The following is a 26,616-nucleotide window of genomic DNA, read 5'->3' on the forward strand; positions in this document are numbered from 1 at the left end:
GTATTAGGCAGCATGTACGAGTAGCATACAAGCCTACAAGCGATGTCTGTCTACCTATGTAAGAGACAGTAGAATAATACGGGACCCAGAATATCATCACCGTAATAAACATGCATATGTCATGAGTAGAATTCCATGATACAAGCACAACCATTACACATCAAAGAACCTCGGAATAATTCAAAGTTCCCTTCCCCAGCCTTTTTGAACAATGCCAAATTCTAATCCCCCGCAATCACGACCCAAATTCTGAGCTGCCGCCGTCACACCGGCTTAAACGGGGCTCGGCTGATTTCCCCCGCTCTAAGCCGAAACATACCGAAACGGCCCAGAAGCTCCTCTCGCTGCGCCTGTGCCGACAAGCTGTATAAAACAACTTTCAGCTGCTTTTTTTTTTTTTTTATTTTGCTGACGTCCTATTCTAAAACCGCTTCTTTCCCTTCTCTCTTCTTCAATCAAATCACTTTGATATCTTCGTTTGCTAATTGCGCATTCCTCTTCCTGCGTCTTCTGAATTTCCACAGCCACAACAATGTCCAGCGCTCAGCTTAGAACCGCCAGGCGCCTCGGCCAAATCGCCAGCCATGTGAGCCCGGCTCGCCAGTTCTCAACCAGCTCTGCGATGAGGAAAGAGATTCAGGATGCCTACATTCTCAGCGCTGCTCGAACACCGACAGGCAAGGTTCGTTTATTAAAAACCATTTAATTGTGCACCTGCATATAGATACTAACATGCCTTCTCTACGTCCAGTTCAACGGCTCATTCCAGACCGTGTCTGCTCCTGAGCTTGGCGGTGCCGCCATCAAGGCCGCCTTCGAAAAGTCAAAAGTCCCGATGGAGAAGATCACCGACATCTACATGGGCAACGTGCTTGCGGCCGGCATGGGCCAAGCTCCCGCTCGCCAGGCTGCCATCCACGCTGGTTTCCCCACACACGTTGAGGCCATCACCATCAACAAGGTGTGCTCCTCTGGTCTCAAGTCCGTAGTTTTCGCCGCACAAAACATCCAGCTGGGTCTGGCCGAAGCCCAGATTGCCGGTGGTATGGAGAACATGTCCAGAGTCCCCTTCATGCTTCCCCGTGGCGGCCTCATGCCGGCATACGGCCATGCTGTGGCTGAGGATGGTCTTCTCAAGGATGGTCTCACCGACGTCTACAACAAATTCCCCATGGGCAACTGCGCCGAGAACACAGCAAAGGTTTACAAGATTACACGAGAGCAGCAGGATGAGTTCGCCATCGAGTCCTACAAGAGAGCGCAAAAGGCTTGGGCTGACAATGCCTTTGCTGATGAGATCGTCCCCGTGACTGTCAAGACCAGAAAGGGAGAGGTCATTGTCAAGGAGGATGAGGGTTACCTCGATATCAAGTACGAGAAGGTCCCTCTCCTGAAGCCAGCTTTTGTCCGCGACGGAACCGGCACCATCACCGCTGCCAACGCCTCGACTCTCAACGACGGTGCCAGCGCTCTGGTTCTGGGCAACAAGGCCATTGCCCAGCAGTACGGATCTGGCTCTCGCGTCCTGGCTAAGATCGTCTCTTCTGCTGATGCTGCGGTGGACCCCATTGACTTCCCCATTGCCCCTGCCAAGGCTATCCCCATTGCCCTGGAGCGCGCTGGAATCACCAAGGATCAAGTTGCCGTCTGGGAGATTAACGAGGCTTTCGCCGCCGTTGTTCTGGCCAACAAGAAGATCCTCGGCATCGAGAACGCTCGCGTGAACCCTCTGGGAGGTGGTCTCTCTTTCGGCCACCCCCTGGGTAGCTCCGGATCCCGAATCCTCACAACCCTGCTCCACCAGCTGAAGGTTGGCGAGTATGGTGTTGCCGCTCTCTGCAACGGAGGCGGTGGTGCCACAGCCGTGGTTGTGCAGAGAATCGACTCTGTCTAAATATAGTAAAAGAAATCAAAAGAAAAAAAAGAACGGGGGAAAAAAGATAAAGAGTACATAGTATATAGCATGGGAAAGGAAGATTGTGCTGTTAGGATATTCAGTTAGCATGTAATTTTAGAATAATGATGTTTAAATATTATCATGACATTGAAATTTACTGCTTCCAAGGTGCCAAGATATTGTGAAAGGGCGTATAAGCGCGTATATAATGCTGTGCCATGCTTTTGTAAGAGAATGAGATCAGTTTCATAGCAGCCATACTAAGACCGCTGCTGCTTCTGCTAGCCATCTCTTAGCAGTAATGCGCCACACCAAATCACCGCCACAAGACCGTCTTTAGCACCAGCCTCACCTTAACGCGACTTCTCACTCACTCACTCAGTACGTATCGCATCTACCTTTTCTCTCTATTTCTCGCTCCCACTCGTTTCTCTTATCCCAATTCACCACCAAATGGTGATTTTTATTTTCTTTCACCATAAATCATGTCTCTAGTCTCTCAATTCCTCTCCCAAATACAGCAGCAAGTCCGCAATCAGCAAGGCGATCAGCTCCGATCATGGCTCCAAGTAGAGCCCGAGTCGCCAAAACAGTATCACGACCTAGCAGCTGAGCTGCGTTCCAAGTTCAGTCGTCAAGATGCCATTGATAAGATTGTCGAGGATCGTCTCCCGCAGCAGGACGATCTGCCAGAGGGACAAGCAACGTCTTGGCCGGGACTGTTGGCTTTTTTGAAGGACTATTTGACGTACTGGCGAGATGTCGATTTTTCAGATTTGCTAGGGGCGCATCAGCTTCTCAGCGGGTTGGTCAAGTAAGTATTATTCATATTAATCAGAGCATGCAACCAAGATACTCATAACCTATTTTCTTAACCGTCGCTAACAAAACCTCTACAGCTCTTGTTCTACCGCGTTTGCGCATCCCACCTACGGCTCGATGCTTCTTCAAGTTAGCATGTCCTTGTCTGAGACTCTTGCCCGTCTTACCATGAACCTCAACCGCCGGCCAGACCTAACTCGCCGGCTTCGTGTTGTGGATGATGATAATCGCAAATCTGTCGCCGAGTCTTCTGCCGAGATCATTCAAAAGATCTTTACGACCTGTTTGACTGACCGGTCAGGCACTCGCACAAGTAAGCCAGAGGGAAAGCGGGTTGGTATATACATGTTTGCCAACCTCGTTCTCAAACTCTTATTCGCGGTATGTTATGTTGTATCTTCTTCCATAAGAATGCTATATTCTAATCTCATTTCTTATATCCCATAGTGCCGAAGAACTCAACTAGCCAAGATGATCTTTGTCAACATTGAGAGCATATCGCCTCCGCTCTCACTCTATCCTGCCGCCCAGCGCGTCACTTTTCTCTACTACATCGGCCGCTTTAACTTTTCTAATCAGCATTATCACCGCGCTGCTCTATGTCTCCAAGAGGCCTACTTGCAGACTCCTCCTCAACTCGTCTCTCATCGATCCAACATTCTAACCTACCTCATCCCCGCGAATCTTCTTCTGGGACGATTCCCTTCAGATACATTAACATCACGACCAGAAGCTCAATCACTAAAGCCCATCTTCCTTCCATTATGCATGGCCATTCGTTCTGGTAACTTCATGCAGTTCCAATCTCACCTTGCGGCACACGAATCATGGCTCTTAGGAAAGGGCCTCCTCTTACCACTCTCTAATCGCCTTCGGCCACTCCTCTGGAGGAGCCTTACCCGCAAGACGTTCATCCTAACATACGTCCCTCCAACAGACGCCTCTTCCCGCAAAGCAGCAACTCTGGAGCTCTCTCATCTCCATACTGTAGCAACTTATGTTCAACATCGTCTCGAAGGCTGGCAGCCCTACAACCCACCCCCACGCGGTCACCCATCACAGGCCAATCCTGTCTTCATGAAAGCCCTCAAAAACATTCAATCTTCCCATGAGACCACTCTTACGCCTCCCTCAAGTGGCCCCCAAAAGCTGCGCCCTAACGAGGGGCTCATATGGGGTAACGCACAGGTCACCTACGAAGACGTGGAAATGACAGTCGCCACACTCGTCCAACAGGGCTTCATGCATGGTTTCGTTGCCCATAGCCAGGGCCGATTCGCCATTATTGGAGCAAAGGCAAAGGGCAGCCCTGTATTGGCCGGTTGGCCAAATGTTTGGCAGACAATAAAAGAGAGGAGATATGACGATGACTTTGACCTGGATCAGGTTCCTGGCTGGGTGACATTATGAGGAGGGGTCCGCATGATTTGGCTAATTAGGGCAATACAAAGTTCCTAGATTGGGGGAAGAGGAGAAAGGGCATCCTGGATAAGGCTGGTTCTATTGACCGCCGGCGCTAAATACTCCATAGCATAGTGTCGTCTATTGTAAAGCTAATTACTAAATAGAAGAAAACGAAATGATACCCCCCCTAAATGGTTAATGTCGCTAACTACGACAGTAATGAGACATACAAGCTACGGTATATAAGCACACTTCGCCTCCATTTAGAAGCGCCGCTAGTTGTTTCTATTACTCATCTACGAGTTGTCAATCAGTTTCAGACTACATCTGAGAAAACGTAAACTTCATTAATTTGCACTATTTCCATCTTTCTTTTCTTCTATTTCCTCCTAGCTTTGTTTGTTTAGAATTCCCCCCGTCTCACACTTTCGTCTTATGAAACAAAAAAAAAAAAAGGAAGAAATAAAGATGATGAGTTAAAAATAGCCAAAGGAACCACTTCAAGCCCCCAAAGACATACATCGTGAAATGTTGACAAAAGACAAAAAAGGGACTGTAAGAAAAAAAAGAATCGCTCGCTTTCCCCCTCCTATTTTTTTGGTGTCCTTGTCCTCCAATTTTCGTAAAAGCTGTTTTTATTTTCTCTTACTGCTGAAGAGGGGTATCGACGACAAAGAAGGCAAAAGGAAAATAAAAAAACAGGATAATAAAAAATCGTAATAAGTATAAAGATATATGCCCAGTATATTCTGGCATCATAATAAGAAAAGAAGAGTGGCGGGGGAAAGGGAGGATATCTGGACTGGAGGCATGAAGCCTATACCAGACACAAAATCCCTCCCAATCTCCCAAAGACAATAAACACTATCGCCCAAAAGGGCATGTCAGTTTATATGTAGAGCATATAATAAACGATATGTAAGATAAGAAGAAAGTAGAGCCATATATAGAAATGGCAGCATAAAAATATCAATAGTATGTGACAAGGGAGGAAAGGGGGAATCAAACAGCCCAAGTATGCGAAGCGAAAGAGAAAAGGTGAAGAAGAAAAAAATCGCGTCAAGTGATATAAAGTCTAGAGCAGCATATAAACAAAGAAAATATGTAAGCTGCAGCTGACAAAATGTGACATAGACACTGAAGTTAGATGTGAAGATACAAGGTCTGCCGGAGATACAATTAACAAGGCCAACTTTGCCATCAATTTTTTTTCTTCTTTCTCTTCTTTAAAAGAAACAAGCAGCAGCAACAAAGGCAACAATTAGGCCTGCAAAAGCAGGGCTGCCTTGCTGGCGGCCAGCTTCACCCTTCTTAGTAGTCGTAGTCACCGGAGCGTCAGCCTGGGTTTGTGAAGGCTCAGAGGGCGCCGATGTGGTCTGGGATGATGTGCCGTTCTCGTGGAACATGCCAGGGTTGACGGACGGGCGGGCGTAAGCATAAGACGCGGTCTTCGATGCCTTGGCGGTGGTGGAGCTAACATCGGTGCCGCTCGAAGCAGCGCCGGTGGTGGCCTCAGAACTCTGTGCCGTCGTCGACTGCGCAGCTGTGGTAGAAGCTGGCGCGGTTGATGAGGCCTCAGTTGAGGCCGGCGCGGTGGAGGATGCTTCAGTAGACGATGCAGCGGCGGTAGTCGATGTGGCCTTCTCTGCCTGGGCAGCAAAGCCACCGGCCTGAAGCTCGGCAATGGTAGAGCTTGGCTCGGCAGATGAGGAGGATCCGGAGTCTGAGCCGGAGCCTGAGCCTGAGCTACCATCCGTGTTGAAGGTCACAATGTTAGCAGTACCGCCCTTTGGAACAGTGACAACGCAGAAAGAAGCGCCACCAGCGCCAACGGCAGACTCGTTGCTATCGACGCTACCAGAGGAATTGGGTGAGATCGAACAGGGCAGCCCGTTGCAACCACCGTCAGGACATTCAATCTTCACGCCCCAGGTGGGCAAGGTGCTCATCAAGGAGGAACCTGTAAAGATAGGGTTCCAACCAATCTTGACAAAAGTGTTGCCATTATCATCAGTGTTGGCTCCGGCAACGTAGGGAGCCCAGTTGCCAACCGGCTTGCTTGAGGTGCCCCAAACGCAATCTGCAACGGTACTTCCAGGAGGATTGATATAATAGCTACACATTTTCATGTTAGTTTGGTGTTATACGAGGCAAGCAATTTTTTGGTCTTACTGAGCAGCAGTTGAACACCAGTAGCTAGTATCAGGAACAGCCAAGGTAGCTGAAGATGTGACCTCAGTTGGGATAAGCATCGCCTCGTTACCAGGCAAAACTGTCTGGCACCAAGACTGAGGTGAACCGCAGTCATTGACAGCTACAACAGAGCCGGTACCCTCAACACAGTAAGGCTTGTTAGGGAAAGGCTTATGGACTGTGCCACTATTATCGCAAAACAGTCCACCGTTCTGATACAGTTAGCAGTCAGGAATTAAAAAAATATATATATCTCAGCGCAGTAGCCACAACTTACCATTGAAGCTGGATAAGTGTATGAAGAAGTGGGATCCCATTGTGCCATAACCATGCCTGGCTTACAAGCAATTGGACAGTAGCTACCCGGTTTACAAGGTTGATCTGGGCTCATAGCCCATCCAGCATTCTGGGCATCGGGTGTGACAGCAACGAGGTTAGGATCGTCAGTCGGGAACGCGCATTGTCCTCGTTTGACAATTGAGTTGGCATCCTCTACTGTGTGAGAGCGCAAGTGGGTGTGTTTCTTATTAGGAAGTTGGTGAACTCTTCGATGGGATGAGGCGACTGTGCTGGCGGGCAGCGAGAGAAGCACAACCGCCGACGCGAAGGCGGTCTGAACGTCTGTAACCTTCATGGCGTCGCGAGGAAAACGAATGTGTAAGTCGTGATAGCGGGTTTAGCGAAAGAGAGACAAGAGGTCGCTCGGCAGGGACGAGTACGACGCTCGGGATTCGATATTTCGAACAAACAGAACGAATAGAGGTTGTGCTATGCAAACAATCAACCAAAGAGTGACAGAAGCGACGGCAAAAGAAAGCTCGTCTATACAACAGCGACAACACGACACGACACAGCGGAAAACGGAAAAAAGAGAGAGACAGCGGTGACGGTCGAGAAGATCTATGAAAAGAGCGACAGAGGGACCCTCAGCGAGCAGGGCAACAGTGGGCAAGGCAAAAAGGAAGGGATTGACTGTGGTTAGTTCGGAATAGTAGTAGTATTACTACAAGCTCGTGGCTAATAATGCCTCGACCGCCGCTTCGCTGAAGATGGGCTTTTGCTGTGATGCCTGTCCAGCTGTGTGGATCCGTGGGATGAGCGCGTCGAAATTAAACAACACATGAGCCAATCAGCATGCGGCCTGCTTCTCCCCTGGGAAACCGGTCACCAAACCAGCCACTAAGACAGGGCCAAAGGAAATTAAGGCCCTCTTAGTATGAGATACGTATCGAACGCTGCATTGACTGCAACGGGAACACGTCCCATTATCCACCAGCTAGACAGGGTCCTCTTTTCCTCCATTGTCTAATTGAGTTAGCGAGACCTGCTGCTGCGTCGGGGGCAACATCAGCACACCTGTAGACGAGGCAGCTCGCCGCCAGACAGCGAAACAACGAGCCAACAAAATTGCTACCATGACTATTATATAGTGCTGTCGTGCTAATTGTCAATAGTACGGAGCTGTGCTCGACTTGGTAGTATAATAGCATCGTCGTTTTTCCCTAGTGGAATTTGTATTTTGGCGCGCCGCTCCAAAAGCAAAGGGAGAAGAACATCCGCCCCCTGACGACCGGACTTTTCGTCGCGGTATCAACAGGTCTGCCGACTGTCGCACCACAAGGGTATCCGTTACAGTGATTCTTCCCGGATATTATACTGCGCATGCAAACACATCAACGCGGCGATATCATCAGCGGCGGATAAGGAGAAGAGGTTGATCGGCGCCGTCAAAGGTGATATTCTTTGGCGGAACGCTCCGAATCGTCGCTGCGTCTTTGCTGATCCCCCAGCAGCTTCGCCGTTACTAGGACAATTAAGGCTGACCGCGCTACCCCACGAGGCGTCCTTACTAATTGCCTATCAGAGACGAACATCTCTCATACGTAAAAATGCTGGCGGCACTCGTCCCATTCTCAGCTTGAGACGACTTAAAACGAACCAAAATTTTCAGTGTCTTTTGTTGCCGCGGCCATGGCCGTTCAGTCTCCCTGTAAACAAGCTAGTTCGGATTAGACACGGCCTCTCCTTTTTTTTTGCATGGGGTTGCAGGGATAGAAATTTTGCTTAGACGACGTGCTCCACTTAACACGAGCATGAACGCCCACAAACTGTCATAAGCTGGACGAAGTTGGCGAAGTTCTCCATACGGAGAGATAGCTAAACCCAGTCCAGACTTCAGCGGCCTCAACCCCCAGAGAGGCCTGTGCAAAGGCCAGGAGTGCCTATGTCGTCTTTGGGGCGAAGTACAGTACGGTGAGTGCAGTATTTGCTCGGAGTGCTCCGTAGTATGATACTACAGACTCCATTCTCCATGCCCCGTGCTCAGTATTTTACTCGGTTAAATCTCAATCTCGCTCGTTATCGTGATATCATCTGCTTCGCCCACAGTGGCGGCTGGTAGTTGGAACCGGGCAGGGAATAGTAATGAATTGTGATTTCTTCTACTCCATCGTATCCCAGTCTCCAATACAGGCGGCGTCATGCGAAGCTTGTCCGCCCCTCTTGCCTCGTGGGTTGATCAATTTGCCTGGCTCCTTGGCGTTGAGATACATATTCCGGCAGCTAGAGCAGTATAGATCTCTTGGATCGAATACCCGATGCGGCCAGCCAAGAACGTCGAGGGTTTCAATTTGCTTTACATGCGGTACATTGTACTTCGTATCTTGTCTCATATAATGTTAGAAATATTCTTTCTGTTGACTGTGCTTCGCCAGGGAACGCATCTGCTCTTCCAACAGGGTGTACTTCCAAGTGAGTGTTTGGTCAACAATGCTGCATCTCAATCCTAGTACAGTCGAGTTGGTTTCTCTAAACTACATTAGAATAACGCAATGCAATTACGTTCGTGTTAGGTGTGATTACGTGCTTGCCTCGCAAGCTTTTCAAATATCCTTTTCACGATGGCCAACCACTTTTGCGAAAGAATCAAATGACATGGTCATGGAATGACGACCTGCCGTTTTGCTTCGTAAGTGCTCGTCGTAGTTTAGCATCTGCTTATAGGGAACTTTCGCTATAATTTCAACCATCCGAGCAATAGACTTTTTCCCTCGTAACGAAGTGATCGAATCATAGGGATCTGGTGGTGCATAAATCTTGGAGATATCAATCAGCTCTTCACTGGCTGACTCGGCGGAACGGTCGTTAACTTCCAGGATATGACCACCTGCACCAGCCGTGATATCGTGTTGAACTGTTCCAGCAACCGCTTCGGGACAAGTAATATGCGTCAACATAATGGGTTCTACAATGCCAATCTGGCTCTTGTCGAACGCATCTCGAAGAGCTGCTTGAACTGCTGTTTTGGCCGCACTGCTAAAGTGACCACCAGTCGGTGTCTCTAGCGCATCACTAGCTGTATTAAGCGTAACAAGGACGTGACACCCATGAATTGGCGACGCACGTCGAGGTCCTCTTGCTAAACCAGCTATAGCCCCATTAAAGAGTTGTTGGCGTGCTTCGTCCGTGTCAACTAGCACGGCACTGGCATCGCCCGCCGTAGGAATCTCAATTTGAACAATATTGCCGTCCTTTTCAACGCCAGACTCCATCAGGATCGCCTGCTCCTCTGCCTCTATGGGCTTGAGAATGACGGAACATGTAACTTTGCCTGATTTGCCGGCTACCGGACGATCAAAAACAACCTCTCGAGGATCAGTCATGGTGTTGACACATTCCTTGTAGTCAACCTCGATTGGACCAAACTCAGCGTCTATCTTGTATTTCTGCCTCATGTTGTAAAGAGATACGTCCAGATGAAGCTTACCCATGCCTTGGATGGTAAATTGGTCGGTTTTGGGGTTTTTACTCCATCGCAGACTCGGATCTTCTCGCGATGCACTCTCCAGTGCTATCTCTAGCTGCTGCGCCGCCACGTTTCCATATGGATCAACTTGCAGGAAAGCGACGGGTGGCGGGATTTCAGGTGGTCTGATTTGAATATGCCGTAAATGCTCAGGAACAGCTTTGCCACCTGCCATAGTGATCAGGGTATCTCCAGTGCGTGCTTTCTTGAGCCCCCTCAATGCTCCAATTTGGCCAACAGAGAGTTCTTGGATGTCGTGAGTCTTGGACGCAGATATTTGTAGGATACCCATCGGTCGTTCTTGGGTAAGCATATGAGTGTTGAAGCTTGGCGCATTTCGGGTCAAAGTTCCGTGATAAACTCTCACAAAACTGATGACACCCTCTTTAGGGTGGTCAAATACTTTGAATACAGAAGCCACTGAGCTGACGTTAGCATCAATAGTATTTTTGCCTTTTTGTTTAAGTGCTTCGCGCAGCTCGCTCTTAGTACCCCCAACACGGACCTCTGCGTCTGGCCGTTCCGCTGGGTTGGGAAGGTAATCCGCAATGGCGTCCATGAGAGGCTCAACTCCGATGTGACGGAAGCTTGAGCCGGCAAACACGGGTATGACGCGACCGTCGCCACTTTGAATACTCCTTCGTATGGCCTGCTTTAGTAGAGAGGCAGGAATGTTTTCGTTTTCAGCCAAAAATTCGTCCATCACAGCTTCGTCAAAATCTGCCAGGCCCTCAATCAGACGCTGCCGTGCTATTTGAATCTCCGCCAACAAGGGCTGGTTTGACGATGAAAGTGTCTCTGCGAGTTCGGCTGGCTCATATCGAATTTTTTGTCTTTCACTCTTCCATCGGTACCCCACACCATCGACGACATCTATTACACCAACAAAGTCCTCTTTCTCCCACCAAGGAATTTGGCAAACTAATGGCCATCCTTTGAGTCGAGAGCCAATTTCCAAGACAGATTTCCTGAAAGACGCCCCCTCCCGGTCTAGTTTGTTGCAATAAACAATTCGCGGGATCTTGAATTCTTGAGCAGACGCCCATACTCGCTCTGTGTGAGCTTCTACGCCCTTGACAGAATCGATAATACAGACGGCCCCGTCAAGGATCGGTAGGCAACGATCAACCTCAAATCTAAAATCCTGATGCCCGGGGGTATCGATCAAATTGATGGTCTTTGGAGTTGTTCCAGGTAGGCAATCTCGTTGGAGTGGCCAATTGAATGTTATGGCAGCTGACTGGATAGTGATTCCACGTTCCCGTTCAAGTTCAAGGAAGTCGGTCACGGTGTTGCCCGAATCCACATCTGAGGCTATCAGCTTGGTGTATATAGATACGGGGAATTCGAATTCCTCTGCTCACCTCCTACTCTCTGTGTCACGCCACTATAGTAGAGCATGCGCTCAGTTGTTGTTGTTTTACCCTATTCGGTATATGAGCTTCAAAATCAAGACAATATGAGCGGCTGCAAGTCTTACAGCATCAACGTGAGCAATAATACCAATGTTTCGGGTATTTTCAAGCATCGAGCTTATATTTCTTGTGCTGCTGACATTCCTACTTGATAGCATCTTTGATGAGCGTAATTCAGCCGCGGCTCTATAAACTGCGCTGCTGAAGAGGCCGCATTGCCTCGCTGAGGCTCGGCGACAGAGCGCCACGACAATCATGATGATTTGATGTTCGAATTTAGCATCGCAAGGAATAATTGCAATGGTAGTTGCACCACCAGCATCAGAGCTGCACTCTCCACAATTGGCTATTGTGCGAGTCCTGAACAAATACCGAAGCTGTTTGCATTGGAATTTTAAACTTCCAAAGCTTAGCCTGAAATCCTAGGTCGCAGATCCCGTTTAGCGGGGCTTACGGAGTAGAGGGGCTGTAGGTGGCACCTGCCTGTGCGACTACAGGTACATGTCTATAATGGACACTACATTAGGTATCCTCAAGTGTAGGTATACATTTCTAGGATATAAAGTGATTATTACTCTCTTCAATCTTCTCGGAAGCCTTATTGGTAAGTTTGTGTGGTTATTTAATTGATTTTTAGGTACTTGAATTGCGTGTATCCGTGTAGAGATGTATACTAAGACATTTAATGTGGTTGGTGGATAGCCTAGTATTACTCCAGCCTCAGATTAAAGAGTTAAATACCTAAGAGCATATGTCTCGGTCTCCAGGGGCCTACCTAGGTGCAGTAATATTAATACTCAAGTATGAACATATATAGATCTATTGCAATTACATATTGCCTCTTGAATCTTTACCAACAATTCAAAAGTGCAAGCAATGTTAGACAAAAGTTGGGGTTCTAGGTTAGGTTGGGTTATGGGAGTAGATGCTGAGGAAGGCCAGCCATGCTCCTTCCAATAAATAGCCGAAAAAGTAAGGATGGATGGACGAGCAAAGATGAACAGCATATTAATTTACCGATGTCTGAAGTACTTGGCAGGAAGATGCATGTGCTTCTGGCTTCTGTAATCTGAAGTGAGCATCACATGACCCACACGTGGTCGCAGTTGTTCTTCTCGTCGCCTGGGTGAATAGATAGACATCGAGGGCTTCCTCCTAAAAAGATTCTTACTTATGAAGCAATTATCTGATTAATCACTCGGTATGCTGGTCGATGATAAGGTTTTCATTCCGTGGAGTTAGTCAATTCTAACACGAACTCCTTGCAGATGCTCTGGCGTACCCTGGGCTTTACGCGATGCCCGTACTCTCACAACATTTAGCTTCGTGCCTGGACAAGCGCGTCAGAGGACAACTCGCAAGAGAGAAAAGCGGTCGAAAATGATAACTTTCCATGAGTGGGTAACGTCGCTAGACCGACCATTTCCGGATCCATATATTGAGTGGCATATTGGGCTCTACGATGCCGTCACCGTTCTTAAACAGCAACTAGACAGTTGGACTCACAGGCCACTTCTGTCTGATAGGCATCTTCTGGAGTTGGGCGTTGTTCATGGGGCCGAGCTAATCATAGACGAAGAAAACCCCATTGATTTTGAACCTCGATATTTCAGTCCTGATACTCCAGGGGCGGCTGCACAACGCACGCGAAATTGGAATAGGGTCGAGAAGTGGCCAATACTAGATCCCCATGGGCAAGACCTCATTGAAAATTGGAGAGGCTTCCCAATCCGAATTAATATACCATTAGAAGACGACGTCGGTGGAAATTTTGACAGATGTTTGGATATGGTGGATTGGGGAGATTGGGATGGAGGAGACCGTATGGAACGCTCTAATCAACCAGAGGACCTCTGCTGGACCTCATTTCTGTGAGCTGATCCGAAGCCATGTTAAACGCCAGATAAGTGACTCAGCTAAAGTTCCCTAGTCCTCCAGCCCGGACCAGCTTATTCAGATACAATCAAATCCAGATTCACCAAAACTACTACCATCGACTTATGATATACGACTGGTCATTGTGGACGCCTGCTGGGTGTTCAGACAATTATGCAGATCCAGAAGTACCTCACTCATTAGTGATTGTTTCTGATACGATCACACCTCCTGATAATCGCCTATTGAGGAGTGAGGTGCTATTTGCTGCGATGGTATTGAGAGAAAGTCTGGCACAAATGATTTGGCAGAAGCATTATACTCTTCCCGTAGGTGGTTCTACTGGTCATTAAAGATAATTTACTAACAAAGAAACTGTACTAACATCGTATTAACAATTCTGTTTAGATGTTAATGTTATCTTTTAGTAAGACAGGTTGTCGTATACTCCATATTCATTTTGAGAATGCCAGACTTCATATCAGGGTTTCTCGTTCTTTGAATCTAGTCAGCAGTGATGGTACTGTGCCACCTGACGGGCAGCTTGTAGTCCGGTGGCTTATGGCCCAACCTATCGGCGAGACTCGATTTTCTAACTTAACGTGAGAGTATTGGAACACACGACCATCGTGAGCCTCATAACCCTGGGGCATTTCGGGCTTTGGCTCTAACACGTACATGGTGGCTGAATGAGAGAGGACAGCTTTAGACCTACAAATGATTATTCAAGGGACGGCTATCTATCCATCCTCTTCTGTAATTAAATAGTGAGAATAAGCTATAAGATTCATCAGATCCATCTTTCATAAGTTGTGAGCTGGTTGGCCACTCTCTTATTCTGGTGTGATAGTAGACATCTCTATAATCTGCCAAGGTTATGCACATATCTAAATGAGAATAAATGCCGGCTCAGATGTTAAATGACTTTCTAAATTCCAATGTCGGCCACGAGCCCATGCAAACTTATTAGCTCGTTATATGTTTTTTTTTTTTTTTTTTTGGTTTTTCTACTCAAAATGCTGTTGAGCCAGCGTCGCTCATTACTGCAGCTTATGCGTAAATGGTACGTACCTACAAATATGCACTAAAAACTTACGTCTGTGAACGAAGCGCCAGCTCAATTGCATCTCCAATGGTAACAAGCATAGCATCTTACAGTCATGGCAAGAAAACTGCCTTGGAAAAGGACATCCGAGTCTTCTCCAAGCGACATAGCTAGAAAAACAGCAATTCAAAGCCCCAGGGCGCTTCCCTCAGGCTCAAGATCGACAGGGCAAGATGACAACCGTGATATCCTGCAAACGCCTGTGTCGCGTAGATATCGGCGCGTTTTGGATTCAGGTATGAATAAAAAATACATCTTGTTGAAAACCGAGCGCTAATACAAGTAAATTGCCTGTAGATCCTATCCGAAGTCCATCTACTTCGCCTCCTCCAGAGCGGCCTCATGAAGAGTGCGTCCGCCCCAAATTTTCTATCTCATTTTGCCCTGCGTATATTCATCCGTTTTTTGGATGCATGCCCTTGACTCATGTATCAAATTGACTTACTGACTTACTCCTTGTTAGGTTCATGATCCCAGGACCTCTCAATGATGATAAATACAGAATGGTCGACGATGAATTTCTGCACGTCGCACAGCGCTTCACGGCGCATCTCCACCGTGCAGAGTATGATCGCCTCAAAACACTCGCCAAGGCTCAAAATGCGGATACCATTCGCGAGATTGAGCGGCCGGTCGTGGTAGATGCGGTGCCGACCATGAGAGCACGGCAGAGGAGTGATTTAGCTCAACGGGCTATGAAGCAGCGTAAGACACTGGAGGGCGATGGCGAAGCAAGGGACGATGGGAGTGTGCCGTCGCTGGCGAGGACGAACCTGCGGGGCTTGATGGAGGCACCAAGGCGGGAAGGCAGGATAATTATGCCTTCTGCGAATGCTTCATCGTCATCGAGCAGGACGAGAGCAGCTGCGGGCTATTCAAGCAAGTCCTCGCCACAGCGGGATCACCGAAGCCGTGCGAGATCACCGTCAACATCAATGCCTTCGTCCTCCAAAAGGATCAAATTTGAACCGGCCTCTCATACACGCCCAACTACTACGTCGAGCAGAAATGTCTTACCAGATCCTCATATTAGGCCACAAGCTACAACTTCCTCTACTACAAGAACAGCGGGCAGGGAGACTTCTCGCTCAGATCGCAATAAAGATGATCGTCAACCTGTTATTTACAGTATAGATGATGATGTGGACGACGATCCTTTTGGTCTGCACGAGCGCAGGATAAACAGACAAAAGTCAAGGGAACAGTTTAAACGACCAGAGGTCAAAAGTGAAGCCAAAAAAGAACCAAAGACGATTGATTTGGGCTCTATACCATCCTTCTTATGATATCTGCTTTCGTGGCATCAACTGGAACATTTACGAAGAAAATCACAATCATTCACAGCGAGACTAATATTCATATCTGGATAACACAGGCAGGTTCCATTGAGAATCAAACATGACCTTCGTTAATATCTCATTGCTGTAAGTTTCATTAACCCATATACTAACCCTCCATGGTAAGCTCATCAAAATCATCTAGCAGCTCGTTCATGTCCACTCCAGGCACGCCATCATCACCGTCCATATCCGTCTCTGCTATACTCATCTCCTCATCGGTCACCTTTCTGGGGTTCTTGTATACCGCCAAAGCAGCACGAAGCTCCTCATCTTCCTCAACGTCACGCAAGAACATTTCGTACTCCTTATCCATACGCTCTTGGTCTGCCTTCTTTGGTAGAAGTTCGCCCTCATCCTTGGCCATGCGCTTGAGCTTCCAGTTACGGCGACGATTCCTTCTGCGGTTGGGGTAGTGTTTCTTCACTAGCACGACGTCTGGGATTATTGATGAATATGTGTTGGACTCTTCAATCGCATCATACTCAGGGTTGTTGAAGTTGGTGCCGTTCAGCAGGTAACCCATCGCTGAGTCGCCCGGCTGCAGCAGGCCTCCCAGATGTGTTCTCGTGAAGTACGTCTTGTCGTTAACGCCCAGGTCGGACGCACGAGCGACCGTTGCTTCAGCGAGCAACCACCTGCCATTTCGAGTAGGGGTCGGCTCAATATCCATGATGATGAACTCGACCAACTCCATAGCGTCGGCGAGAGCTGTGAAAGGAGCACGCCAGTAGAGAGATGCGCTCACTTCGGCTGTCTGGAGGGTTTGCGGGTCCATGAGATAGACTGCTGTGCCAATCTTGTGGCAAAGGACGAGAGGTGTGATGTTGCCGCTCTGCTTTGCCATCTTTATGGGCAGCGCAACCAGGTCATCTCTACATACGGGGACAATTTCGGCGGAGAAAGTGAATTTGTATGATTTTTTAGAAGTGTGGGTATCCATGGAGATCAATTCTTGAGCGGACTTGACTTTGACGGGAACGACTGAGTTGAGGAAGTCGACAAACTTCTCCGCCTGATTTCGTACGGAAAAGAAGAAATCGATACCGTCCTTGGCTTCCTTGATGTTAAGGGTTTCCTTGTGCGCACCGTGTTTCAGGATCAGCTGCTCCAAGAAATGGAATGTTCTCTTGTGCAAGACTTTCTGTCGGACCTGTACGCAGGCTCTCCAGTGGTTGGGGGTGAAACTCTTCTGACAGTCGGGGCACTGCTGATGTGCCACGACATATACAACCTCGAAGCTCTGCTGCAGCAGCACGCCTTGTTGGACGGAATCTTGGATCGTCAGCTTGACCTTGACTCTTCGAGAGTGAGGCTCCGTCCAGATGAAGCTCGCATCGACGATTCGCACTTTGTTCAGGCCTCTCAGCTTCTTGAGGCAGAGAGCCAGAAGCTCGCGAGATTCGGGCATGGCGACGATCCAACTTGCTGGTGGCAACATCCATCTCTCGCAGTCTCTGCACTGCTGGATGGTGGCTTCTCGCTGGATTCCATTGGTGATGTCGTTGGTCAGCTTGATACAGTCGTAGCAAGTTGCGCCCGTGGCCGTCGTTCCATCGATCGGAGTACCGCAGTTGTGACAGAGGATTCTGCAGAGGAGAATATTGTGAGCCAAAGTCCTTTGTCATTCACGGACACTGCGGGGATGTAGCCGTGATAAAAGACAGAATCACGACAGATGGATGGTTACTTACGTTGCGCTCGTATGCGCCTGCGCAGCAGGCGCAATAGAGATGGCATCATCAAGGTCCATAGACATTTTGCTTGATGAAACCGATGTGATGTTATGGGTGTTGATGGTAGATGGTTTTACCAGGCTGGAGCCCGTAGTTAATACAATATACACGAGAGTTCAAAAATTATTTTGCCCCGCTGCTTGATAAGCGATTCCAAGGCTTATCGCTACATTTGGCCGCTGAAAATTTATTGCCTGTCCAGTAGTAGTGGCTGGGGCTAAGAGCCAGGGAAGAATGTGCGCTATTGAGTCATTCGTCGAGTCATCCGCGGGGACATGCACTAAAAGAGTAACAAGACATGACGGCAGTTTCCGACTGCAGCTGTCCTTACTTGCTCTTCGCAATAAATGGATTAAATAGGGATGCATTATTAAGCGTTTGTTGGTAGGCCCCTTTGGACACCAGAGGCCCGTTTTTTAGGGATCGATTAATTACCTGAGTAAGCTGAGGTACCCTGCAACGCGATGGATGCTTGTAATCACATTCCTTTAAACATAGTACCACCTACTGACTAGGCGGTGCTGGGTGTAAGAAGAGTCCAAAAAAATTAAGATAGATATCAAAGTTGGCTATTAAAAGATTTTGCTCAATACCCTGTTGACACGCTCCGGTTGCTCGCTGGTATCACCACCCTTGCTGATCTTGGCAATCTGCCTAAAAGTCCGTACGCCCTCCTTTGGCTCCTCGCTAGCCACAGCAGCATCATTCGCTTTCCTCTTCTTCGCCTTGGCCTTGGCCTCCATACCATCCAGCATCTTGGCCCTCTCCACATTGCGAACGAACAGCTTGTTCTCCCGCGTCGTCTTGCTAATCTCAGCCCTCATGCGACTTGTTCTCTCGGCGTCCTCGGCGGCAATCTGCTCCGTCAAGTTGTGCCATTTGAAGCCATTGAGGTACAGCAAGTTCCATATATCATCGTGGTAGTAGCTCCCCTTCTTGCCACCGATTGGCCGTGCGTTTAGGAGTTCGCATGCAGCCTTTGCGTCCTTCTTCTTGACAAACTCCACCCAGCCCTCGGTAAATGTCTTCTTCTTGTTGCCACCTCCCTTGATGCGCCGTGCTCGTGCGACTGGGTCTTCTGGGGCGAGGAATATCCTATTGATGGTGCCGTATGGAGTGAGAAGGGAGCGTAATTTGTTGGGTTTCATAAAGGGCGGCACGCGCGAAATATATACGACGCCGGATTTTTTGATGGCTTCGTCTGTCGTAATAAGATTTTTCTTCGTCGCTGGTTGAGCAACGCGTGGTAAGTCTTTTGACTTTAGCTTTTTTGCTTTCGTCTTTTCCCCATCTTCTTTATCTTCATCGCCCTGTTTTGTCGGCTCTGAACCCTCTATGTCTCCCTCGTCGCCATCCTGGTCATTATCGCTAGCTCCGTCGTCATTGTCGTCGTCCTCGTCGTCGCTGCTAATTTTTCGTCTCTTTGGGCCGCGTCCTCCCTTTGTCACTTCATCTTCGGAATCATATCCGTTTAATTGCTCGTCCTCGCTGTCGGAGGCATCTAGAAATTCATTGGCTTTTGTAGCAGCCATTGTGTGTGTTTTGCAAAGCGTACTGCTTCACTCCAATATTACAGAAGCAACTTGGTTCTCTGCTCAGCAGAGGCACTCGCAAAAAAAGTTCCTGATAGCGATAAGAGGCGATAAGATATATGCTTATTGCTTATTGTAGTAGCGGGGCGCATTGGATTATCAGATAAGACGGTGCCACTGTGCTAAAGTGATCTGTTCCTGAAGCATCCCTACACTACTGCACTGTACTCGGTATAATTTAGGCGTTGGTTAGAGGGCCGGAGAATAAATCTTACTGTAGTTAGTGATTTACAGCCTTTCGAAAAGCGGCTACCTTGACTTACAAAAGTAAATGATACTGAGCGCCGCGTGATTTTAGCCTCCATAGAGCCACTCTTTGCTAATCTCTATCCTGAAACCCCATCTTCTTCATACCTAGGTAACACTAGATACGATTAGCACACAAAGAATAGCCCACTGTAGACATCGCTAGTCCTGCTACTCCATACTTTAGCAGCTTTAGGAGGCAATATTACTGTGGAAAATTGACATGGCGGGGCAACGATATCGGTGACGTGGGGCAAATGACAGACGGGCAGGCGCGGCTCTCCAGATGGTCTGGCATTATCATTTCCCCTCCTCCATCTCCGATTTCCAATCTCCCATTGCTTGGCCTCATATTCCCTTTTCAATATTCTGTTGTGAAATCGTTGACAGTTCAAACCTCATTCTGCCCTCACGAAGAATACGTAGCCATGTCTGTCGAGGTGATCAATACCATCTCCCCCAATACCAACGAGGTCGTCATCACCCGCAATGGCCCCAGTCCCGCCGACCTGGACGTGCTCTCTCAGGTCGCCACAGACTCTTTTCTGAAATTTCGCAAGACGACTCTCAAGGAAAGGCAAGACATTGTCAGGAAATTCCTCGACGGCCTGGAGAAGAACCAGGATGAGCTCGCCCTGGAACTGACCACCCAAATGGGTCGGCCCATCGCTTATACGGCGAAAGAAATCACCACGGCTATCAAGAGGGCCATGTATCTCCTCAAGCTTAGCGACGAAGTTTTACAGGATGTCGAGGGCGAGCCTGAGAAAGGGTTCAAGCGTTTTATTCGGAGAGCACCCGTCGGCCCTGTTCTCATCATCTTCCCTTGGAATGTGAGCAAACCGCCCGTCTACTCCTTGGCCACCGTTTAACGCGCCGTTATTGGCTAACACACCGTGTCTCAAGTACCCATATTTGATTCTAGTTAATGTGCTGATTCCAGCAATCCTAGCTGGAAACAGCGTGATTCTAAAGCCATCCCCGCAAACACCAACTGTAGTAGAGCAGGTGGCCAAGCTTTTCGCAGCAGCTGGTCTGCCCGACGGCGTTCTGCAGTATTTCCACTGCGGGTCGCCTAGTATCATGGAAAGCATCATTCGGGATCCCAAGATCGGGCTCATCTGTTTCACGGGATCCGTTGCCGGCGGTCTTGCCGTGCAAAAGGTTGCCGCCGATCGGATTGTCAACGTGGGCCTCGAACTGGGCGGCAAAGATCCCGCTTACATCAGAGATGATGTGGACGTTGATTGGGCTGCCGAAGAGATTGTAGATGGCTCCATCTTCAACTCTGGCCAAAGCTGCTGCTCCGTTGAGCGAATCTACGTGGACGAAAAGATTCACGATGCTTTCGTCGCAGCCGTTCAGAAGGTGCTCAAGGGATACAAGCTCGGAGATCCATTCGACAAGTCCACTCATGTAGGACCCGTCATCTCCAAACGTTCCAAGGAAACAATAGAGTCACACATCCAAGATGCCTTGAAAAAGGGCGCCAAGGATGTGACGCCGGAAAACGAAAGTTTCCAAAACCCCCCGCCCAAGGGCAACTTTGTGAAACCAACCCTATTAACGGACGTGGATCACACTATGACAGTCATGACGGAAGAGACATTCGGGCCTGTGATTCCTGTGATGAAGGTAAAGGGTGACGCAGAGGCCGTCAAGCTGATGAACGACAGCGAGTTTGGCCTCTCGGCTAGTATCTGGACCAAGGATGTTGACCGGGGCTACGCCCTCTTGGAGGAAGTTGATGCTGGCACAGTCTTTGTCAACCGCTGTGACTATCCCAGCCCAGTAAGTCTGCGCGTGCACCCTAAAGCCCCGTTCCCTCCTCCCTTGTTGGCCCGCAGTCGCATCGCGCCCGACCAAGGCAATAAGGGTAGCAGGATGCTTTGATGAACACAGCCCCGTAACATATTGCTGACCGTACTACCAACAAAATAGGATCTTGCATGGATTGGATGGAAGAACTCAGGTAAGGGCCAGACACTCGGAAAGTTTGGCTTTGAAGCATTTGTCAAGTCCAAGAGCTTCCACATCAAGGACTATCTCAAATAAGCGTCGGAAGGTGCCTTGTGGAACAAATCATATTACAATAAAGAAGAAAAAAAGAGTACTATTACTATCACTCAATTGACCTAGTGCCAGCTGTGCCTCCGCACCATCCCCAAAGATTAGCGAGAGATCTCCCTTTGGGCTCCTTTCAGCTTCCAACAATGTGGCTTTGTGATTGGTTCGTCCACGCGGCAAATGATGCGAAGATATATTGGACAAGGGTTTTCAACGATTATCGTTTGTTTTCGCGTGTAAAGGATCACCGCGCGGCATCTCACATTTTCGTTATGCATGAATGGCGTATCCACCGCAGTTAACCCTAAATGCGCAGGCAGGCAGCCGGCTCCAGTGCAACCGTGATGAGATGAGACAAGAATTCGTCGTCGAGGCAAGGAGACCGTGATTCGGCCAGGCCGCCGTCGACCCCGTTCATTCTGTAACCCGCTTGATGTAGAAGAAAAAAAAGGAAGCAAACAGCGCCCGTGCACCATATTGCTCCGCCCACTGCTTCATCCGGCCGTGGACGGTTGGCCTGCTCCTGATCGCCTACCGGCAGCTCATTATCCTGACGAATGCAACGGTATACAGCGTCTTACATGAGGGTAACAGCAGCAACAGGAATGCCATTTTGGTCTTCACACATTCCACATTTGTGCGCGAGCACATATACAGGGCTTGGATTCAGGTGCAATGTGAGACACAGATGCAGGCGGCCATCCTCTCCTAGTGTGTCGAGTGTCGCACTCTGCGCTGCACAGGTAGACTATGTCTAATGAGGACCCGTCGTCAGAGGCCCAGATGCGGCACCGACCGAAGGGCTACCGAATAATGAGAAGCTCAGACACGCATAGGTGCCGATATTGGTGAGTTATGTACGTCCATATCCACGCACATCTACTCGTATATATATGCGAGGCCCCGGCCAGCAACGCATCCGTCGGAACCATGCTGGGCTTGTGAATCTCAAGCCGGACGCCACCATTCATTCTGCACCTGCGGAGCTTCACCGGCACCAGCTAACACACTCCTTCCCCCCTGCTAGACTATCCGTCGGCATTCATTCCTTTTTCTTCTTCTTCATTATTGTCTTGCTTGCAATTTGTTTTCGGCAGTCTGCATCATCATTTGGGTTCATTTATTCATTCATTCTAATTATTATCGTGTTTTCTACTTTCTTTTAAATAACCAAACTCATCCTCATCTTGTCAGCCCTTCGTACGGGTACCTTGACTAATTACTTTGCACCAACAACACTCATCGCCTAACGAGCATCTAGAAGCCACGCGGGCCCTATTTTTATTTATTTGTTATCATTGCTTCATTGCTATTGTAAACCAACTTCTGCTATCGTCTGCTTCACTATCATTTTCATCTCAATTTCATCTTTTTTTTCTCATTTCAAAACTACAAGCTCATTCGCCACTTCTTGCTTCTCAGCTTTTTTCATTTCTTCAATTCATCCAATCAACCGTGTACTTTCGCTCTGTGTAATGGCCCATATGTTCAGAGGAGCTTCATTGGTCAACTTGGAGACTGAAAGCATTGGAGGCTATTCCAGCACAACTAGCACTGCTTCCGAAATGCGTCTTAAGAGCAACGTCCGAACTCTATATGAGCGCATGCAAGCAGCACTGCGTCATGGCAAACGGAAGCAAAAACGTGGGCTAGAAATTGTATGTCCATGTGGTAAATGTTTCATTACTGATTGAGCTCTTGGCTAACCTTGTTCCCCAGTCTGGGCCATTTGGTCTAAAAAAAGAGCCCGTTTTGCTCCCCGGCATTTCACAAGAAGAGTGAGGCACCCCAAGACAAAAGCCACGAGATTAATCAAATCCCTAGTTGATTGTACTAATCCATGTTGTTTTGGTGCAGACTTTGTATTCTTCGAGAAAAAGCTACTGCCAGCCAGATCGGTGTTGCAGAAGAATCCATATATCCTTACCCATCGTCAAGCCTACCTCGGCCAATACGTTCTCGATCTCCTTATCGGAGCCCTTCTCCATATTCGATTGTATCTGTTCAGCAGCAGTCCAACTAATTGAAGACTGTATGCAAAACTCACGAACCAGAACATCAATATCATATCTATGATTGAGGACATTACGGATACTATTATCGCTACCTCTATCGTTATTACTTTGGACTGAGATGCTTTTTTCTTTACTTTACTTTATTTCTTTTTATCTTCTACGTCGTTTTTCTTTTCTTCATGGACACCAGAATTAGGGACAAAACAGATTGGTTAAGCGTGGATTCGGGCTTTGGGATCGGGCGGGCATTTAATATGGGTTATTCAGAATAGATTGGGCAGGACAGCGGGCTAGCTGGAAAGAAAAATAGATATTACAAACGCGGTTTGCTCAAGGCAACAAGGACAAAAATGAGAAACAGGAAATAATATGGTAATGATGGATGGAAGGAGGGGACGAACGTGGAAATGTCGAACTGCCACCGTTAATGCGACGCGGATTTAATGCTGGAAAGATGAAAGAAAGGAATAATAATTTTATACAACATAAGTGACCTGAGCTCACTTTTTGACATTTATCTTCAATGTTCACTTGTTTCTATCTCGTGTTAGCGTCATTTCGCTCGGCTTTGTCTCGCGTGCGGGTACTAATCTTCGCGTAACGAAACGTTGGTCATTGCAGCATGACAAAGACCACACATGGGTTTGGCTCTACTGCCCCATTTCCTTCTAGAATTATACTGGCTATGTACGGAGTAGATAGGAAAGGTCTATGTTGATTGATATAATTTTCCTTCTCTTTCTTTCTGTCCAAGTCTTTCACTTTTCTGATAGTATCCGCATTAAATACAAAGAAAGGAGGCTATTGCTCCCTGGGTCTAAATAGGTATGTGCTTCTGATTATTTTTTTTTCTCCTCATCTCGGTAAAGAGACGATGAGCTTTGATGTATTTGAGAATAAAGCTATAGCCACCCGTTATACACGTCCAAGCGCTCCTGGCGCACACCCTCCATTTCCCCCTTGACCCCCAAAAGCTTTACCTTGGAACCTTTTTCGCGACTCCATTCAGCGAGGAAGTCTTCTACGCGAGTCTGCGTCTCGGCGTCATCTCGCATCATCAGGGCCAGGGCGTCGAAGCCGCCGGCGCCAGGCACGACACCACCGTAGACACCGTCGACGCCGGTGAGGGCATCGAGCAGGACGGTTTGAGTGTCGGGCTCGAGGGGTACGTCGGCCAGGTGGCCCATCTTGCGGAAGCGGTCGCGCACCTGGATGAGCTGTTCAGGGAGCTGGTCGACATTGCCGGTCTTGAGGATGGCGGCGAGCCCTTCGTTCTTGGACTGGAGGTCGTTCCAAAGCTCGCTTGACTCGTCTGCCTTTTCGCCGCGCCAGGCGAGGATCCTTCGAACTAGGCCGACGGTCTCACTACCACAGTCGACGTCACACATGCGCAAGACGAGGCCTGGTGGCACGCTGACGCTGTCCTCTTGAACGTCGACGTCCCATTTCTGGCCATCGACGACGGCAATGAGCCTCTCGCTGAAGCCAGAAGTTCCTGGCTCAGGCAATACGTTCAAGATATCAGGGGAGAATCTCCTGTAAGTGCAGGATCCGTACACGGCAGCGGCGACATCAAAGCCAGAGCCAATCTTGCCCTGAGCAGCACAGTGTGCGGCCTGAGCGAGGTTGTGCAGCGTCTGCTTGCCCTTCTTGGTCGACAGGTCAAAGAGGCTGCTAGGCAGATAGTGAGTGAGCAAGGAGGCCGTCAGGGAGGTGACGAGCGCAGCGGAGGACCCGAGGCCGGTCTTGTTGGCGCCCTTGATGGAGACTGGAAATTTGGCGAAGCGTCCCGACGAAGCCTCGTGGGAGTGGGAATAGTAGTCGTTGTCGGCAAGGATGACGAGGCGCGAGGACGGGATGTTGTGAGGTTGCTTAGATGAGGATGAGACAACGGCGTCGATGTAGGTGAGGGCGTAGCTGAGCGTTGTCTCGACAAAACGATTGGGCGTGATGGTGGAGCCGCTGCGAAACAAAGAAAGACACGGGTCGTGCGTTAGTTTGAAGACAGGTCGTTTGAGAAGAAAGAAATACGAGCGTGAAAGAAAATAAAAGAAACAATGCATTCCTGGAGACACTAAGATGGCCTTCTTTTTCTTCCTTCTTTGTTGATAGCAAACAACGGAAGCAAAGAAAAAAAATTCCTCTTAATTGATTTCAAAGACTTTTTGTCTTATTACTCAAAGGAATAAGGGTATCGTGTCTCTCTCTTCATGTCTCTCTCTGTTTCTCTCTCCCTTTTGCCATTTCCAGGAGCATTCTTCATTTCCCGAGAAAACAAGCAAAACAAAAAGAAGGGTCTTTGTAAAACAAGACAAAGAGACCCGAAGCGGTAGTATAAAAATAGCAACAAGCATAAAAAAAGCTTAGAAGAGAAGAAAAAAAAAAAGAATAAAATACTCACACCTGCAGCTGCGTAACTTTGACGCCTCCGCCGTCCGCGGCGTGGTGATAGCCGTAACGCCACTGCGCGTCCTGAAACTGCGGGCTAGTAACGACAATCTCGTAGAGCTCAACGCCAGGCTCGCTGGTGATGTCGCCGGCGATGACGTTGATGCGCGCGCTGAGGCCCAGGACGAGGCCTGTGTAGGCGCGCTCCAGGACCAGGAAGCCGCCGGCGAGGAGGACCTTGCCGGGGGCGGAGACAGCGACGGTGGCGTTTGCTGTGGGCATGGCTGAGAAGAGATTGTTAGTTATCGATGAATATGGATAGACAGAGTGGTGTTTTATATATACTTGAGTTTGAGTTGAGCTGTGTTGAGATGGATACAAAGAAAGGGGTGGCGGATATCTGGTTGAGTGAGAATCAAGGACTTATTAAGATGCCTTAATGGGATGGCATCAAGATGGAAAAATGGGATTATTAAGAGATAAAAAAAGAACAACAAGTCAATACGCAGTAAGAAATATGACGGTAACACGAGGGGAATTGCTACACGACTTCATCTGCCAGGTCATGAAAGTCGATGCTTGATTGAGGCCAGCTGAGGAGTTACCTGGTAGGAGGTCAAAAGTGGAGCGGGGGACTAGATGACCTACAGTGCATAATAGCACAAATACAGTATTTATACTGTAATCAATCCTCATCGGGTATCACCTATCAAAACTAT

The 26,616-nt window shown here is 48.4% G+C and overlaps 10 protein-coding genes across 10 annotated transcripts; 6 read left to right on the forward strand and 4 right to left on the reverse strand.

The window, feature by feature from the left end:
* Positions 1-532: 532 nt before the first annotated feature.
* Positions 533-1,894, forward strand: GGI43DRAFT_385952 (Thiolase, N-terminal domain-containing protein; the record flags this gene model as incomplete). Its single annotated transcript, XM_083203726.1, has 2 exons — positions 533-682; positions 752-1,894. 2 exons carry the CDS (start codon positions 533-535, stop codon positions 1,892-1,894), a joined length of 1,293 nt encoding a protein of 430 aa, XP_083058339.1.
* Positions 1,895-2,286: 392 nt separating this feature from the next.
* Positions 2,287-4,360, forward strand: GGI43DRAFT_411089 (uncharacterized protein). The gene is made up of 3 exons (XM_083206679.1): positions 2,287-2,711; positions 2,797-3,100; positions 3,167-4,360. The coding sequence occupies exons 1-3, from the start codon at positions 2,383-2,385 to the stop codon at positions 4,127-4,129; spliced, it is 1,596 nt and encodes a 531-aa protein (XP_083058340.1). The 5' UTR covers positions 2,287-2,382; the 3' UTR covers positions 4,130-4,360.
* A 546-nt stretch (positions 4,361-4,906) lies between these two features.
* On the reverse strand, positions 4,907-7,265 carry GGI43DRAFT_117642 (uncharacterized protein). The gene is made up of 3 exons (XM_083199002.1): positions 6,594-7,265; positions 6,296-6,528; positions 4,907-6,238 (listed from the first exon to the last, which is right to left on the reverse strand). Exons 1-3 carry the CDS (start codon positions 6,948-6,950, stop codon positions 5,350-5,352), a joined length of 1,479 nt encoding a protein of 492 aa, XP_083058341.1. The 5' UTR covers positions 6,951-7,265; the 3' UTR covers positions 4,907-5,349.
* A 1,933-nt stretch (positions 7,266-9,198) lies between these two features.
* On the reverse strand, positions 9,199-11,522 carry GGI43DRAFT_424305 (mitochondrial elongation factor MEF2; the record flags this gene model as incomplete). The annotated part of the gene is made up of 2 exons (XM_083208353.1): positions 9,199-11,429; positions 11,486-11,522. The coding sequence occupies 2 exons, from the start codon at positions 11,520-11,522 to the stop codon at positions 9,199-9,201; spliced, it is 2,268 nt and encodes a 755-aa protein (XP_083058342.1).
* A 1,168-nt stretch (positions 11,523-12,690) lies between these two features.
* GGI43DRAFT_117665 (uncharacterized protein) lies at positions 12,691-14,070 on the forward strand. The gene is made up of 3 exons (XM_083199003.1): positions 12,691-13,407; positions 13,467-13,740; positions 13,820-14,070. The coding sequence occupies exons 1-3, from the start codon at positions 12,917-12,919 to the stop codon at positions 14,015-14,017; spliced, it is 963 nt and encodes a 320-aa protein (XP_083058343.1). The 5' UTR covers positions 12,691-12,916; the 3' UTR covers positions 14,018-14,070.
* Positions 14,071-14,571: 501 nt separating this feature from the next.
* On the forward strand, positions 14,572-15,802 carry GGI43DRAFT_385957 (uncharacterized protein; the record flags this gene model as incomplete). Its single annotated transcript, XM_083203727.1, has 3 exons — positions 14,572-14,752; positions 14,814-14,865; positions 14,980-15,802. 3 exons carry the CDS (start codon positions 14,572-14,574, stop codon positions 15,800-15,802), a joined length of 1,056 nt encoding a protein of 351 aa, XP_083058344.1.
* Positions 15,803-15,962: 160 nt separating this feature from the next.
* Positions 15,963-19,121, reverse strand: GGI43DRAFT_424306 (NMD3 domain-containing protein; the record flags this gene model as incomplete). Its single annotated transcript, XM_083208354.1, has 5 exons — positions 15,963-16,700; positions 16,737-17,442; positions 17,548-17,670; positions 17,921-17,925; positions 18,183-19,121. The coding sequence occupies 5 exons, from the start codon at positions 19,119-19,121 to the stop codon at positions 15,963-15,965; spliced, it is 2,511 nt and encodes an 836-aa protein (XP_083058345.1).
* A 77-nt stretch (positions 19,122-19,198) lies between these two features.
* Positions 19,199-21,459, forward strand: GGI43DRAFT_117723 (Aldehyde/histidinol dehydrogenase). Its single transcript, XM_083199006.1, has 2 exons — positions 19,199-20,260; positions 20,334-21,459. Exons 1-2 carry the CDS (start codon positions 19,685-19,687, stop codon positions 21,318-21,320), a joined length of 1,563 nt encoding a protein of 520 aa, XP_083058346.1. The 5' UTR covers positions 19,199-19,684; the 3' UTR covers positions 21,321-21,459.
* Positions 21,460-22,263: 804 nt separating this feature from the next.
* On the forward strand, positions 22,264-23,964 carry GGI43DRAFT_117686 (uncharacterized protein). The gene is made up of 4 exons (XM_083199004.1): positions 22,264-22,342; positions 22,756-23,152; positions 23,214-23,272; positions 23,352-23,964. The coding sequence occupies exons 2-4, from the start codon at positions 22,970-22,972 to the stop codon at positions 23,515-23,517; spliced, it is 408 nt and encodes a 135-aa protein (XP_083058347.1). The 5' UTR covers positions 22,264-22,342; positions 22,756-22,969; the 3' UTR covers positions 23,518-23,964.
* A 127-nt stretch (positions 23,965-24,091) lies between these two features.
* On the reverse strand, positions 24,092-26,542 carry GGI43DRAFT_411113 (phosphomevalonate kinase). Its single transcript, XM_083206680.1, has 3 exons — positions 26,243-26,542; positions 25,911-26,181; positions 24,092-25,471 (listed from the first exon to the last, which is right to left on the reverse strand). Exons 2-3 carry the CDS (start codon positions 26,177-26,179, stop codon positions 24,412-24,414), a joined length of 1,329 nt encoding a protein of 442 aa, XP_083058348.1. The 5' UTR covers positions 26,180-26,181; positions 26,243-26,542; the 3' UTR covers positions 24,092-24,411.
* Between the last annotated feature and the right edge of the window lie 74 nt (positions 26,543-26,616).

This window comes from Trichoderma evansii, assembly GCF_050947405.1.
Source record: "Trichoderma evansii strain SZMC 28006 chromosome Unknown GGI43scaffold_17, whole genome shotgun sequence".
Classification (NCBI taxonomy): Eukaryota; Fungi; Ascomycota; class Sordariomycetes; order Hypocreales; family Hypocreaceae; genus Trichoderma; species Trichoderma evansii.